Below are 16,815 nucleotides of genomic sequence, written 5' to 3'. Positions count from 1 at the left end.
GCGGCAAAATGGCGGCCGGCTGGCGGCGGGCGGTGGCCGGTAACGCGCGGCGGGGCGGGGGGGTGCGGGGCTGTGAGGCGCTCGGGGGGGACGGGGTGAAGACAAGACAGCGATAATTTGTGAGTACAAGGTCCGATGAATCTTCTCTGAAGGACAAAATACCTAGAAACATTCTGACTTGGTTGTCAGCGTGTGAAAAATGATCTCTTTGCAAAAACAAGGCGAAACAACAACAAAAACAGTAGGGGCAAATGATGAGTGTATACTAGGTGTAGAAAAACTGCATGGGTGCCTTTGGGCAGCATGCAAAAGTTTTTCAAACAGGACAGATACTTGGACAGATAACTTCAGTCACAGTGTCCATTGGCTTCAGAAGACATATAATAAAATAGACTTAAGAGAATGTCTATTTTTTAGCATTAGAGAAAGTTCAGAATTAATTGCGTAATTCTGTAAGTTACTGGATGAATGTTTTGTGATTAAAGAGTTTAGCCACAACATTTACCTGAACAATGGACTGGTTTTGTGATATATGCATAACTTGCACTGTTTCTTTCCTGAAACATGAATTCCAATCTGAAGCTGTTAAAAAGCTTTCTTTTTCATTTCAGGGTCAGCTTTTGATCATTGAGTGTGCTACTTCGTAGCACAAAAATGAGACCAGAAACATGAAGATGAGTAAAGATTAGAATTATATTAATAGAAGTAGAATTACAGTAACTATATTGTTACTAATCTGTATAATGCCAGAAAAAAAAAAAAACAAAACACACACACACACAAGTGTCTTTTGTTTATTCTCAGCCAATTCATACTGATATTTATGTGTTTAAAATTAAAGCTCTACATACATATGACTACAGCTAGAATAAATTCACAAGTCTTCTTAGATAAAAAGTTTATAAAAAAAACCAACAAACTCTAGAGTTCTCTGTCCCTACATCATCACCAGAAAAATACAGTCCTACCACCTTAGGGGGAAGATATGGAGAGACACATAAAAAATACTGCCATATGAGTATCTTTGACTTTACAAGAATTTTAGGATTATTCTTTACTTCGTCACTCTTACCTTTCCTGGAAACACTGCAAAAAATCAAATGTTTCTTGAGCTGAACCCAACAAAATTAATTTTTTCTATTTCTTTTGCCATTGCTTCAGTAATAGCCGAGTGGCAGTCTATCTTATTTGTGTCAAATGTCAATTTACTTGAAAATAGATGTAATACAGAATAAATTATAATAGCCATGTAATCTTTTGCCCGCTGTGAGGTACAACAAGAATTACAGATGATTACAGGAGATATAAAGATGATTGAGAAAAATTTTGCCCATTCCCATCTGTAAAGATTACTTGAAAATCTACATTACTAGCATTTCCACTCAGTCACGGGATGTTAATATTTGGAAGCAGGGACGAAAGAACAAAAGTGCTATAGAAAACGTCAAAAATGTAAGTGTATTAAGCAGTCCTTTCACAGTGTTTTTCTCTTTTGGTAAATACTGACTTTCTCTAAGTGAAAGAGTTTCTCTTGCTTCACCAATAATTGGATCAGGCCTTAAGTATTAATGCCAGCAAACAGCTACTGATCCTGGGTAGATGGAAAAAACATTTGACTTTTTTTTTTTTTTTAATGCATTATTTACTTCGGTGATCTGGTCAAACTCTAGTCTAGTTATTTATCCGTGCTGCTAATTATGCCAACTAGATACTGCATGTTTCTTGTTTTGTATATTACAGAGCACTGCAAAGTATTGCTTCCTCAGGCAACTGCTTTGTTCACCCCTGACACAGTTCCATTTAGACAGCAACTGTATCTACTGAATAGATTCAGCGGAGACATTGGAAAAACAAGAATTTTTCTGCTGTGAAGTTGCTAGTGAATTTTTTTTTAATATGTAAAAAGCTTTGAAATATTCAGTTGCAATACTGTCACTATTATAGCCTAAAGGTAACAAAAGTAAAAAAGAATTTTCCAGAACTTCTGGCTGCGATGAAAGTGATGACAGGATGTACTGTGTGAAAGGCTGGCAAGAAATACACCAGAGCAGTTCCTTGGAGAAGTGAGCAGGTTTATGAAAGCTCTTAATGTAGGCTGTTGATTTAATATTTTCAAAAGATGTTGAGTACACTTACTCTCATGGTAGTATTCGAAATTATGTGAATTTCATGTTGTAATTTTAAAGCTTACACATAAACACATGCACGTATATCTATCAGTGCTGTATCATTCTTTGTGAAGAAAAATAAACTGACAGCTGTAGCCTTCCAGTTAAATGGTAGTTGTGTTTCCCACAGTCAAACCAGATGATTAATTACAGCTACTGCTAACCATACAGGTATTACTAACTTTCCAGAGTACAGAGAGCCTGGAAAATGTAAGCCAAGTTATCCTAAGTGTCTTGGAAAGCATCCAAAATTTCAGTGCCTCCCTGGCACAATCGCTTAGCAAAATGGCACATTTGTGAATTTAAAGCTAAGAATGCATCAAAGACTTCCAGAATGCTGAGATGCCTCCAGCTTGGCCTTGAGGCATTGGGAACTCCGACATGGCCTAAAGCAAATCAGCATGAAATTCAAATGCTGCCTTTATCAATATACCCTTTCATTTAATTCTAATTGTGGTGTGAGACACAATTGATAAGACCGCAGTCCCCCCCCCCATCTTTCCAAAGTGTACTACTTGGATAGATTCATTTTTATTTGTAATTATCCTAATTTTACTCTTTTTTTTTTTTTTTTCCTGACTTTTTAAAAATCAAGCAACTTTAGAACTAACTGTGGGCAGCACAGAAATATGACAGATGCAAAGGTCAGAACCGTCTTGTCAGAACAGTCTGTGAAGAGTTCAATAGACATCTAAGTTTTTTATGGCCCCAAGTTTCTCCAAGACTGTTCCATCTTTTGTCAACATCTAGATGTTAGCCCTTGCCTTTGTGCCATATTGTCATCCAGTATTTTTTTTTTCATTATCGTTTATTTTATGATGAGACAAATCATAATCTTTCTCTTTTGTAAGTCATGCTGAAGTCAGTGGCACTAGTTGCATTAAAAAAGGAAATACGATTTTGACCTTTTAAGGATAAGCTAAATTGTTATTGGTCAGTAGAATGTGGTATTATTCACAGTACTTAGAACTGAAATATTTCTAAGCATCTTGAAACTAAGTATAAGACCTGTACAGCACAAGAAAAATAAGAGTGGCTGAAGACTTAATTCTTCAGAGAAAAAATCAGAAATCAGTAGAGTTAGCATCCCTTAAGCCTCAAACACAAGATGGCATTTCTTTTCTTGCTATAGTTCTGACAGCTAAGAGCTCAAGTCTTTTATCTTTCTCTTGGATCGTGCAATATCAGTTACTTCTGTCATTGGTTTTGTTTGTTTGTTGTTTGTTATAATTTCCATATGTATGGACATGTCCTTGTTTCTTTCTCTATTTTATAAGAAGCTTTGAAAAATTCAGAAACAACATTTAAGTACATTATGCAGTTGACTGTTATGTTTGGCCATGTATTCCAATTTTTAACAGACAGATATAAGCATTTACAACACTTTTTTTTTACCTTTAGCTTTCCACACTAGTGTGCTTATGACACAGGACTTACATAGGCCTCATTAAAAGGGGAAAGAGCAGATACTGTTAATTTCTCAGAAGCATTACATTGGTGCTATTCTTTTTTTTTTTTTTTCAGGGCTTCTTACCAGATTGCAGACTTCAGCTCTTATGATACGAACTTTAGCATCATCGCATTCAGTTTCTCAAAACATTCCAAGCTCTTTGTGGAAACTGGGCCGACTTAATCATGTAGCAATTGCAGTGCCTGATTTGGAGAAAGCTCAGTCCTTGTATAAAGATGTGTTAGGAGCACAGGTGAGCGAGACGGTTGCTCTGCCTGAACATGGTGTCTACACTGTTTTTGTGGAGCTGGGAAATACAAAGCTGGAACTTCTACACCCTTTAGGAGAGAAAAGTCCCATTACAAGTTTTCTGCAAAAGAACAAGACTGGAGGAATGCATCATATCTGCATTGAGGTATTTTAACATAACGTATCGTATAGCAAGACAGTGGATAGTAAATTAATATTTTTTTCATAGGATTGACCTGTGTAAAAAACATATTTATAAGGCTGTCATATCTGTGAAAGTTTCACTTGTATAAGAGGATTATACCCATGTTTTAGTGTAGATGTTAGATGCAAAATTCCACATTGCTGCCTATAATAAATGTTTTCAATGTTTTCCATATTTGAGTCTTGCAAACTTTATTATTTCATACAAAGAGTTATAAATAAAAAGTAATGGGATTACTGATGTGAGTGAAATTGTTTTCAGATTTCATCTATCAAGACCAGTGTTTGCATTTGCGTACTTTCATTGAAAATTGAGAAATTTTGCATAGGCACAGGCATTGCAATTTTTCCTACATTAAGTTTGAGTATGTGCAGGTGTTCAAGAATAGAAAATTAATTCTGTTTAAATTGACCCCAAATAGAATTGCTAGGCTGCTGTTACAGAAATGTGAAACTGAACGTTGGAAATGGGGAGTGTAGAATAAAGAAGTGATTTACAGGAAAACCAAAAAAAGTCCTCAAGCCTTCTGTGAGACCAGTGGCACTTAGACAGACGAGATCAGGAAGATGTAGGTACTTCTAAGCAAAAAGAGTTCAGAGCTCTCAAGAGTTTCAAGAATATGTAAACCCTTCAAAGAATTTTCAAGAAATATCTGTTACCAGCTGAAGCTGTTCTATGTAGATCTGTTTTGTATGAAATACAATCTTTCTTGTTGCAGACAAACCGCAGATGACTGTCAAGTGAAGCCATACTGTTAATTATGAAAACAGAAGAATGGGACATGCTAATGATCCCATGTTGGACAACTGTATACAATAAGTCAAGTATACAGTAAGGCCAAGTAAGCCAGGAGTCATAATCTAGCAGATAATTTTGATTAAACGCATGAGCTAGTGCTACCTGCAGCCAGATTTTCCTAAGTGAAGTCCTTAGACTATTAGATTCTCTAAGCAAAATAAATGTAAGTTCAGAAAAAGATTGTCCTAAGTCAACTATGTTAGTGGTCTCCGTGTAAATTCAAATGGAAAGTTACCAAACAATTCACATGGAAAGAAAACCTTCTGTTGTTGATCTGCTGTTTATGCGGTACTGAAAATGGATTTGGTTGCTACCATAGTCAATCAAAAAGAAGTTAATGCCTCCTCCCTCAGTTTCCCATTCCCCTCAGAATGGAAAATCCTACCATTTCTAGGTATGTCCTCCTCTGAAGTTGAGCAAAAATACCTTTCAGAAAAACTAAAAAAAAAAAATAAATCAGTCTCAATTGATTGTTCGTTTGAAATTTTAAAATATTTTGTAGAAATACCTTTCCTTGAACAATTGTATTGCAAAAAGATTAATTTTAAAAACATTTTTCCATACTGTAGAAGAAGTCTGATGAGTTTATTAAAATACCTTTCTCTTCTTCCTTCTGTCTTATTATTCAAAGGAAAAATTTAGAAAGGTGTGTTGATAGGGAATTTGCTTTGGACAAAATAAGCATTTTTAGAAGAAATTAAATAATGCCAGACAAGCCATATCTGTGCCATATCAAGCCATATCAGTCAGTATCTGTGACAAAAAGCATGGTGGAGAACTGATAGGGTAAGAGAGAAATCCAGGCCTGATAGTCTCTTAATATACATGTAGATACAACCACAGACTTTCCACAGTTTGCTCTCACTTCTTCCCTGGGGATACAGTTCATTCCATCTGAGCCCAGACACAGTTCCTCTTCTGGCCATCTCTGCAGGACAGGAGCAGCAGCTGTGGTAGCTTTTCTGCTTGGGGAAGCAACCTGGAGGGAGGCATGGCACACTTCTGACACTTTGCTGTCTTCTTTTAGATAATGCTTGACAGTCATTTGGTTTTACTTTTTTTGCTGGCTGGTAGTCACGTGCAGGAAGAACTGTAGTGACTTCTGAATTATCGTGAACAAAACTGCAGCAAATGAGTACGAATTAACCGAAGTCTGTTCCTCCAAGTTAAGGCTAGATATCTTCCGTAAAATTCATTATGTATGTTTATTCACTGAGTTACGTCCAGACACCTCAGTCTGGAAAAACAGCAATGCTATTATTTTAATTCTACATCTTTTTAGGTTAATGACTATTGGCTTTGCTAGACTGAGGGCTAATTTCATTATTTCAAAGGATGGATGCATTTAAGGTTTGTATCCAAACCATCTGATGACATGACATGAGACTTAAGATCACACAATACAGCAAAGACATTTTTTTGTTAATTATGTTTTACTGCAGGAAACTCTACTGAAATTTAATGTTAAATGCTATTATTATAATTAAGTTCAATAAGAAAACTAGGTCATAGTCTGGGGGTGTTTCTGGTAATTCCAAGGTTTTTGTCAGGAAACATCATAAAGTTTAACTTACTCAGAAGTAGTATATATAAATCTGGTAGGCTTTTTCTTTTTACCTTCTGCCCATTGCCCTCCCTCTTCAGCAGCATCTAATGAGTCAGTGTTCTGTCATCAATTAGACAGGGAGGCATTCTTCTTTAGTTAATGATATTTTGAAAGTAATACGATCTTATTAATAGCAATACAGAGTTTAGATTATCTATAGAGTCCTTATAAAGTAACAACATAAATCAATGGACTTAGTGCATGATGAAATTTAATCTAATAAATTCTTAAATATATACTAGAATTTACTGAAACGGTACTTTATAAAATCTTCAAGTAACCAACGCAAACTTCTGTAGGATTTTTATTGTTAAGACTAGATTTTAAAAACGATTTCAGAATTTAATTGATTTTCACAATTATATTAGGACTTAGAAATAACAATTTAGTAAGGATTTGTATTATTGCTCCTAAATGTAGAATGTGCATAATACAATTTAATGTGTCAGTTTGTGTAAACTATATTTTTCTTTCATAAGGTTGATGACATAAACGCAGCTATGGCAGAACTGAAGAAAAAAAAGATTCGAATACTGAGTGAAGAGCCAAAAATAGGTGCACATGGCAAACCCGTGATTTTTCTTCACCCTAAAGATTGCCATGGAGTCCTTGTGGAACTTGAACAAGCCTGAGCTGTAATATTCATATATAAGACAATAAATGAGTTGTGAAGTTACTGATCTGGTGCTGGGAATATTGATGTACTATTCAATCTTTACAGATTCACTGCAGTTCCTGTGGATTAAGTACAGCTTTTGAGCACTAAAATACTCTGAAGATTTTTTTGTTGTTGTTGGTCTGATTTTCAGAATTAATGTGTTGACATTTCTTGAATTCTCTTTGATTCTAAAGATGAATGCATGAGCTAAGTTGCATATGTAACAGTTATTTTGTTCTATTGCCTCATGCTTGCAGCATGGTTTTACCTCTGTAACCACAGAAACTGTACAGTTTCTAGGTCATGCCACATTATTTTGTTCTACATTTCAGAGCAGAGACCCACTTCTCAGTGACAACAATATAGCTTAGATATTCCCTTTAGAATTGAAAGGAAAAGGAACATTGCACTTTCTGTTTTCACCATTCACTGCCTGTGCTTCACATTGATTGACTGGTTCATGCAATAAACAAATTTGTATCTTATTGTATGGGCATCTGCAATCATTAAATAACTTTTGCCTTGGCATAACAATCACTGCTGAGGAAGTTACACTGCATAAATCATCAGTTAGTTGTTTAACGAACTCTGTGCATATGCAGGTGATGGGAAGAAAAGTGTCTGATAAATTATTTGACTGAAATAGTTTTCAGACTATAAGATGCTTCTTGCATTTTTATTTTATTTATTTATTTATTTTTGTGGTCAGTTATTGAATACTTTTTTTTCAAGCTTTATTCATTAGAAGATATTTGGGAGAGACCTGAACAAATAGTGAGAATCTTTTCACTTGCTTTATAAATATTGCTTTTCTGTGCAACAATATTTATAAATACTGTTTTCCAATTTTCTTACAAAATCATTGGAAAGCACAAGACATGGAAGTCTTGCTTATGTACACTGTCCTCACATCAGAGAACAGCATGCCAACATAATTATGTTTCTGATAGACTGTAGTCACAGTTTGTTGATTTGGACAAACTTCACTTTATTTGTATATGTTAAACAAGCAGCGTTTGTCCTGGTGTTTTCTTTTATAAGCTTGCTTTGATAATGTCAGACGTAGAAATTGAAGATTTGCTGTTTCTCTCATAATTTTTCATAATCCTTAAAATCATTATTTTTACTGGCTAAACCACAATCCATATTTTATACTTTCTTGCATCCTTGCACGTACTGTGAATAGTTTTGGTTTGATCTGAAACAAGCTCATTTTAGTCTAAGAGATTTTTTACTTAATGGAAATGGGATTATTTGTGTTGTGCCCTGTTTGCTGCAACAAACTACAAGTATAAGGTTGATATGAGATTTTAAAGGGCTTTCAAGACATTGATGCTTCCTTATGAAATTTTCTTCTGAAACAAACCCTGCAAAGTTAGGGATATATATATATATTTTTTTTGTACTCAAAACAAATACTTCCTCTGCTATGTTGTAGGGAAAATAGTCTTCTGCATGGTTCTTGTATTTGAACAAATCACTATTTAAAGGATAGTTTATGATATTAATTGTAAATTGTTAGAATTTAGAAATCCTAAGGCTCATGATGGAAAATAAGGATGATTTGATATTCCTGAAATACAATTCTACCATTCTAGGAGACATTCTGCTACCAAAACCACTGCAATACTAGCAGAGGATGTTGGGAAGCATCACTGGTTACATGTCAAGATAATTGAACAGAAGTCTGTAAGCCTAACGCTGTTTGGTGACACAGAAAACAGGGTGGTCCCTAGGTTAATGTTTCATTTCTTTGTCCAACTGAAGGAGATGGAATTTTGTGTATGATATATTAAAAGTACCACTTAAGAGTAGTAGCTTGATGCAGTACTAGAGAATGGAGATTCTAGTGAACAATACTTAAGTCTACTTGTCTCATTTTGCTCCCCATCTCATTAGCAGACAGAGACTTGTAATGCTTTTAGCTAGTTACCAGCAATTTCCTGACTGACTGCATTGGCGTTGCCTAGCACTAAGTCAGCTGATGCATTTTGTTCATCATAACTAAGTCATGTTCCTATCTCACTCATAGTTTATATATTTCATCTTACTCTTCCTAAGGTGGAACTCAAGATATTAACAAAGAAATAATAAAAATACTTTAAAAAAGAGTTTAGGTCTGTAAAATTAATCATGCCCCTAATTGGGGCATATTTGTTACAAGCTCTTTGTTAGGATCAGAATCCCTACTTGTCTGGGAATGGGCTATAGGGTACCAGGATTTCCATCTGTGGAGCTGTAGATTTGTAAGGAATAGCCAAGAGAACTGGACAGATGAAGAAGCTGAAGACAGTTCAGACACGCTGAGAGAAGTCTCCTCTTCATAGGCCTAGCTCCAGTAAACTTCAGTAGGAACAGGATCAGTGCCTATACTTGTATCAAACAACTAGTCCTTTGCTTTAAACAAGAGAGCCTTCCCAAGTCATTCTGTGAAATGTATCTCTGTGCTGACTTCCTAAGGGTTGGTGTGGGCAGGGGAATGATTAGATACATGGGCCTACAGGCCTTCTTTGTTACTGCCATGATTATAAAAGGAGATTGATGTCACAAAAAAAGGGGAAAATTAAGGGATACAAACTGGAGCGATGGAGAACTGTGATTTTTTTTTTTTCCCTTCAGTAGAGGAGCACTTAATAATATACCTCTGTTGCACAAGTTCTGGAATGAACAACAGTGACTGGGATAACAGGAGGTTGATTACCTTGTAAGGTTTTGACAATGTTTTGTTTTATTTTCCAAAAGGAAAAGCAAAATCTGATAATGTCAAGCTTTTCAGAAGATGAAGTGTTAATATTTTGTCAGTAAATTTTGTAGGCTTGTGTCATTTGTCAAGTGCAAGTTCTCTATTCCAGTTTCTCCATGTGTCTTTTTTCCCCTCTGAACTCAAGCATGTTCTTATTTTATGCTGCCTAAGGCAGACAAGACACATTCTTCTAGACTCCATCAACATTACTCAGGCAGCTAAAGGGCTCATAATTAAATAATGCAAAATATCTTTTTTGACTTCCCTTATGCAACCCTCAAGTATCTGCTAGCTGGGAGGAAAATAACAGTCTGCAGAATGAAGCCCGTTCTATATGAGACAAACCTAGAAGCAAACTCAAAAACTGGAAAAAAGAACTAACTACATGCCTTTTAAAAGCTTACAGTTTTGCAAGTCCACGAAAACTCTGTTCCTGTCGTACTTTTACTGCAATTAATCCAACTGAATTTAAGAATTCTTAGTATTTCATTCTGGATTCATGCTCAATATTACCATATTTACCCAATTTATGGTAAGTTTTGGAAGAACTTACTCTATCATAATACCACAGCTGCAGTGTTTAACACAGTCGTGAGCCTGACAATTTGGAAAGCTCTGAATGAATTAAAAGAGGAATGGAAGATGACTGCTGCTTCTGCAGACCACTTCCTAGATGCATAATACTTCTATGTTTAGTACTGAGAATAGAGTTTACTTTATTTATGCGTCTGCAGAAGCATCGAGGACAGTGCTTGGCTTTGGACTTTATTGCTAAGACAGATGAATGGAAATTGGTGTGACCATGGAGGTCTTAAAGAGAGACCACCCTGCATGTTTACAATATCAAATTGAGGTACTTACAGTAAGTGCTCTGAATCATTTCACTGGAGTTCAGTTGATTCTCTCCTTATATCTTCCTGTAGTGATCTGACTTGGGTTTGCTAGACTCAAGAACCCTATATTAAAAGAAAATTGTAAGAGTTAATTGTTTCAGTAAACACTCAATTCTTTACAATGTAGTTGTCTCGGCCACGTTATCAGACTGTGAAATAAAAACAATTCCTAAAACAGTAGCCCTATTACTTATCATTAGGTGGTACTATAAACAGTAATGTAATTGGTAGTTTAAACCTGGAATATCGAATCATTTAAGATTAATATGGAAATGGTAACTGACAACAATGTATAAAGGAATTGGCCCAATGCTGACATTTTAAAATGGAAGACTTCATCTTAGGAACACAAATTTTATCACCTTTGATAAACAAGTTCAGAGCAGTTTGAATATTTTATGAAATGTAAGCTGCTTATCTTATTGTGAAGGGGGAAGGCCTGCCCCTTTGGATGGCATCATTCTTAAATATCTATAAAATTATGTCATGTATAGCTTCATGTTCATTTGCACTGTCTTAACAGCATTGTTAACTGCAAAGTACACAGTATGGATTCGTAAGTGGGGAAGTTTTCCAAAAAACACTTGAAGTAGATATTTTTCAAAGAACTTCATAACATTTCTAGATGTAATATAAAGTGATCTTTTAACTGTTTTGCTTTGTTAACATACAAATAGTATGTAGATACTAAGATCTTCTACAAAATAGACTTTTAATGAATGTTTTTACTCATTTTGAACACTGCATTTTTTTTCCAGTAATAAAGATAGGTTTAAGCCATGACTTAAAAGAAAGAAAAAGTTCAGAATTAACTAGTACCTGTGAGTGCTCTGAAGGCATATGTGACCATGCACAGAAATCCTATCAACTACACAAAAAAGGGGCAAGAATAAACAAACACAAACTATTGTTTCCATGAAAGGTCTTCACATGTACATGGATTTTGACTTGGTGCTTAGCAACTGGTGCAGCTACCCCGGGACAAGCACAAGCACACCAGGCTGGACTTGTCACCTTTACTGTCATGAGAAACACTACTTTGTACGTTCATTTATAATAGCTACAAGTCTGTATTCATACTTACAAGGAAGTCTTGTCATAATTGGCCTAATGGCACTTGATTTTACATATTCTTTATACACATATACACTTGATTTCACATATTCTTTATACACATATTTCACATATTCTTTATACATAATCACTATCACCAAACTGCCATAGAAAGATCTAGTAGTTTCTGATAAAATGCCTGAGAAACCAACTATGCTGTCATTCACTGTAGGAACTGTTGTTCATGGAGAAACCCACTTCAGCGAGCTTTTAAGTATTATAAATTTCACCATTTTTAATTCTTACATGGAGGATTCACGTATCATCAGCACAAGGCCATAAACATTATTATTTTACCTCATGAATCTCTCCTTACGGTGGAATGTGGCTGTTGGGAGTCCCCTGCTGCAAAGTTCAAACTTCGCTTTTTTTTAATTCGATGTCGAGCCCCTCACGGCGCAGGGGAACCTGAGGCGGCCGCCGGCGGGACGGCGCCGGGGCCGCCGCTACCTCAGCGCCCGGGGCGGGAAGCGCGCGGCGGGGGCCGGGGCGGGCTGAGGGGGGCCGAGACGAGGCGGGAGCCCCCCCGGCCCCCCTGAGGCGCCGCGGCAGCCGCGCTATGCGCCATGCAGGTTCCCGGGCGGCCGCTGGTATTCTCGCACGCAGCTTCCCGGGCGCAGCAGCAGCCGCCTCGGTGTGTGGCGCCGAGGCAGGCACACAAAAGAGCGGCTGCGGCTGCCCCCCGGCTGCGGGTGCGGGAGGGGAGCGGCCCCGCCGCTGGCAGCACGGTAAGGAGCGGGGCAGGGGCACGGAGCGGGGTGTGGCGGCGGCGGCTGCTGCTGCCCTGAGGGGAGCGGGGATGCTCGGCGGAACCGGGGGGGGAGCCGCGCCGCCGCCTCCTGCCCGCTGCGGGGCCCCGCAGCCCCCAGCCTCGGCGGAGCGGGGCCATGGCGGGGCGGCACCACACGGCTCGGCACCCCCTCGGGAGCACGACGGGCCGCCCGGGGAGCGGGCTGGGCGAGAGGCGAGGGGAGTCCCCATGCCATGCAGCATCGCCGAGAGTTTGCGGCTGCTTTCGTGCCCCCGGTGTGGCAAAGGGATCACGCGTTTTCATTCATTTATTTATTTATTTATTTTTCTTCTACCCCCCCCACCCCCTCTTCCTTTCATCTGTCTGAAGGGAGAAGGCGGCTCAATGGGGAGATGTTGATCTTTCTCGGGATGAACGGCGTGAGGCATGATAGCACGCTCCGTTCTCCCCCCCCCCTTTTTTATTTTTTTATTTTATTTTATTATTATTATTTTTTTTTCTCCTGTGGTGTTGCCGTAACAAAAGGGCTGGGGGAGGCGGGGAGCGCTGCGCTTCAGCCGCATCTCGGCATGAGGCGAGGCCGGCCCGGGCTGTCCCCGCGGCTGGCGGCAAGGAGCATTAATTAAACAGCACCACGAGAGGCTCCTGCACCGCCTGCAGCCCGGAGCTAACGTGCCTTCACCGAGCTGTAAGGAAAGTGTCGAATTGCCACGGCCTGTTGGGTGAGAAATGCAGATGTTTCGGCTACCTTACCTTGTCAAGGCCACCCTATAATCTTCCTGGAGGGGGTTGGGTGCCTGCAGAAAAGGTATTCCGTGTATTTTGCCTCTTACCCAAGAATTCCTCGTTATTTTACCAGTAGATGTGAAAAACCGAAGCGACTGCTATCATAGTTGTCTGTGGTTATGCATAAGCAATAGTATTTCTGCATAAGGTGATCCTAAAACGATGCTTATGTAACTGCTCATTGATACTTGAAAGTAAAAATACAGCACTTGCTGGTTATCTGTGTGTCGAAAAGCGTAAGATTTAAGCTTATCTTAAAGCATAAGATGTACGTTTATCACTGTATTGTCCAGATTCTCCTCTCTGTGGGACAGACGAGCAGGACAGAGCTTGCCTTTCCGGACTGTTGTGCTACGGGCACTGACCTGCTGGAGGGGAAGGGAAGCTGCTGTGCTTGCTCCTCTATGGGCTCACAGGGTTTTGGGCTGCACACTTGTCCTTGTGAAACCTTGATTGTCTGTCTTCCTAAGCCTAAATTCTCTGGTAGTTCAGCCCTTAACTGCACATGGAAATATCTCAAGGTATTTTTACAAATGCAGTGTTGCCTCTAATCAGCAACTGCATTATTACTTTGCCTTGATCCTCGGATCATAAAGAAAAAGTGTTCGTGAAAAGGCCATGGCTGTTCATCTCTTCGGCCAGTCTTATATTCTAAGGAAACATCTCGAAAAGCATCTTCTGTGCAGTTACTTGGTTAATGCTAATTCAGGTTGGAGTCTGGAGGTGAATTTAAACAAGAGCTAGGTCCTTAAGAAGTGACCTTTGCTTAAGGCCGTAAACATGAGGAGCCACTTCAAGAAACATAATTGTACCATCTCTCCAGCTGTTCTGGTAAGAACATTTGCTGAGAAATAATTTCTGAAAATACCATCATTTAGACCTCTTCCAGGTTATATTCCTATGCTGAAGGTGGGGAAATCTAGCAAGAAGTGATCTGTTACTGGCTACCAACTCACAGAGAAAAATAAAAAGAAACTCATCTTGTACAGAAAGAAATGCTGGTTATAGCCTTATAACCCAATGGAGTTTGAGAAGCTTAGAGTTAATGTTCTGATAGGCAGGCTTTGGGTGCTTTTTCATGGCCCCAGACTTGTTATATCCATTTCCCATTTCATCCATGCTTCAATAAACAAGGCCACGCTTAAAGCCATTGCAACAACAGAGGCTGCTGAGAAGGCCCTGGGGTCCTGGGGTGAATCAAGCTGCACGTGAACCAGGCGTGTGCCTTGGCAGCAGAGCTGGCCAGCAGCATCCTGGTCTGCATGGAATTCAGCCACTAGATCAAGGGAAGTAATTATCCCCCTCTACTCAGCACTCATTAGACTGCATCTATAATGCAGTTAAAGGCTGGACTAGATGATCTTAGAGGTCTTTTCCAACCTGAATGATTCTGTGATCTCAGCAAAGGCAGTGTAATATTGGTATGATACACTGGCCCACTACTACTACCTGTGTTGATAAAGTTATGCTTTACTATAAGCCTCCTGAGAAAGATATTTGCTTGATATATTTTAATATAAGTATAAACAAGAGGAAGAATGTGCTTTTTTAAGCAGTGTCTTTTCTGGTACTCCTGTGAGGCAGTTAAAGTCTTGAAACATTGCAAGAGACATAATGATGGTTCTTATAGTTGGAGAAAATAATGCATTGATGCAGTCATGTGGATTTCACAGGTTAAGAGGAAGAGCTGAAAGCAGAGTCAGAATTCACTAGTTTTTAGACACTCCACAAAACAAGCAATTGTTGAGCAAAATGTTCATTATAAGTACTTTGGATACTTGCAAATGCTTTTAGTCTACCAGAGAGAGCATTAATATGTGAGGATTATTTATTTATTTTCCTGAGGACCCATTTACCCTCGAGGGCTGTGTGAAAAGCAGCTCAAAGAAGCATCATGCTTGGAGCGTTGAATTCTTTAGGCTTGTCCTGCCCACAGAAGATAAACATGCAGCACTTATACTTTATCATGGCATATGTGAGGGGAGGGCTTTCCTTCAAACTTTGTATTTTGTTTAAGCTTCAGTCTCATCTCAGTTAATGGTACTATTTTGCAGGAGAAAGATCTTCTATAAGTGATAGAAACAGATACAGAACTAAGTGTTTATTTCTGATGCTCATAGGTAAACGCACTGTCACTTGAGTACATGACGTTCCTTTCCTTTTTTTTTTTTTGTTGCAGTACTTACTGCCTTCACCTACTGCAGCAGAGATGGATGACTTGCACTTCAAGAGGAGTAAGTTAGAGTAGAGCAGAGCTGCTTTGAAAAACTAGGATTAATAGGTACTTCCATCTAGGCAAAGGGGGGAGAACTGGAAGCCTTGTAGGTGGGGATGAGGAGGAAGCGTCATCATTCCCAGATGATAAGGTTGTGTGATACATTGCTGGAGATGCATACTCTAAAGTATAATCATGCATGAAGGGATCATTTGCTTTTGAAATAGAGGTAGATAAAGAGGAAAGGAAAGTTGGCAAAAGGTATATTAAAAATAAAAAATGCTTGGATAGTAGGAGTATGACAGTTATAAGCAATGTGAGGTTTGGAGTCTAGATAAGAATTTTTCAAATAGCAGCAATTCTGCAGTGCTGATATCTACCTGGACTCCCCCTGGGAGCTGCAGGAAGGAGTATCTTGGGATAGTTGTCTGTTTTGAACTATTAAAGGTGAAGCTTCCCTCCGAGAATAGCCCTTCTAGTTACAGACTTTCCTATGTGGATGAATCTTGATTAGTAATAACTCACTTTATTTCTTAGAAGACAGCTTGATTATTTCCATTTTGTTAATTAAGTAGTTTTTGAACTTCATTTTGTAAATTGATGTAAGGAATATTTGTGAACGTGTCACTAGCTAGCATTATTTCCAGATTTCTGTCTTTTACTTCTGGAAATATCCCCCTCACAGACCCTTATCATCTGCAACCTTTGTGAAAGTTCCTCTCCCATCATCAATTGTACCATAACCCTGTTGATTTTCAAAGAGTGAAATCTGCTGGTTTTTCTTTCCTAAGCATTTCTACAAGAGAGAGGCCTGACCTTGTAAGTTTTTCTTTCTATACATACTCTGCCTTTGTGCATTAAGGGCTCACAAGATCTGACTGAAAAATTAGTGAAATTCCTTCACCTGAGTACAGTAGTTAGATTTAGCTAAGACTTAGTAAAGTGGTCATAGCAGGTAAGTTTCTTCTTGCTCTCAATGAGTATAGCAACATCTTAAAACTAAAAAAAAAATAAATAACAGGGCTCACAACTCAACGTAATGGTTTTGTAACACTACCCGTGGGAGTTCTGGTAGGTATGCACATCCAGCTGCTTGAGCACCGTAGTTAAGAATGCCGAGTAACTTTTGGGGCTCATTTCCTTTTTCCCTGGTAAGGTATCCTTGCTGTGGTGACTATCG

The 16,815-nt window shown here is 38.6% G+C and overlaps 2 protein-coding genes across 6 annotated transcripts in view; both read left to right on the top strand.

Moving 5' to 3' along the window:
• Positions 1 to 8,487, top strand: MCEE (methylmalonyl-CoA epimerase). 3 transcript variants are annotated; one of them, XM_032194812.1, is made up of 4 exons: positions 10 to 39; positions 612 to 1,452; positions 3,693 to 4,033; positions 6,956 to 8,487. In XM_032194812.1, the coding sequence occupies exons 3-4, from the start codon at positions 3,725 to 3,727 to the stop codon at positions 7,106 to 7,108; spliced, it is 462 nt and encodes a 153-aa protein (XP_032050703.1). In that variant the 5' UTR covers positions 10 to 39; positions 612 to 1,452; positions 3,693 to 3,724; the 3' UTR covers positions 7,109 to 8,487. The 3 variants fall into 3 exon arrangements, with proteins under 3 accessions (XP_032050701.1, XP_032050703.1, XP_032050702.1); XM_032194810.1 differs by lacking the exon at positions 612 to 1,452 and having other exon boundaries at positions 1 to 39; XM_032194811.1 differs by lacking the exon at positions 10 to 39 and having other exon boundaries at positions 102 to 1,452.
• Positions 8,488 to 12,493: 4,006 nt separating this feature from the next.
• The window catches only part of APBA2 (amyloid beta precursor protein binding family A member 2), a 97,131-nt gene continuing 92,809 nt past the window's right edge, over positions 12,494 to 16,815 (top strand). Inside the window, exon 1 of one of the 3 annotated variants that reach the window (XM_032195234.1) lies at positions 12,494 to 12,611. The gene's annotated coding sequence lies outside the window, so the exon portion shown is untranslated. Of the gene's footprint in view, positions 12,612 to 13,178; positions 13,443 to 16,815 lie in introns of those variants that run through there. The other 2 variants (XM_032195237.1, XM_032195236.1) reach the window with 2 other exon arrangements.

This window comes from Aythya fuligula, chromosome 11, assembly GCF_009819795.1.
Source record: "Aythya fuligula isolate bAytFul2 chromosome 11, bAytFul2.pri, whole genome shotgun sequence".
In the NCBI taxonomy this organism is placed as follows: domain Eukaryota; kingdom Metazoa; phylum Chordata; class Aves; order Anseriformes; family Anatidae; genus Aythya; species Aythya fuligula.
The sequence above is the reverse complement of the archived record's forward strand: the minus strand, read 5'-3'. Positions and strand labels throughout refer to the sequence as shown.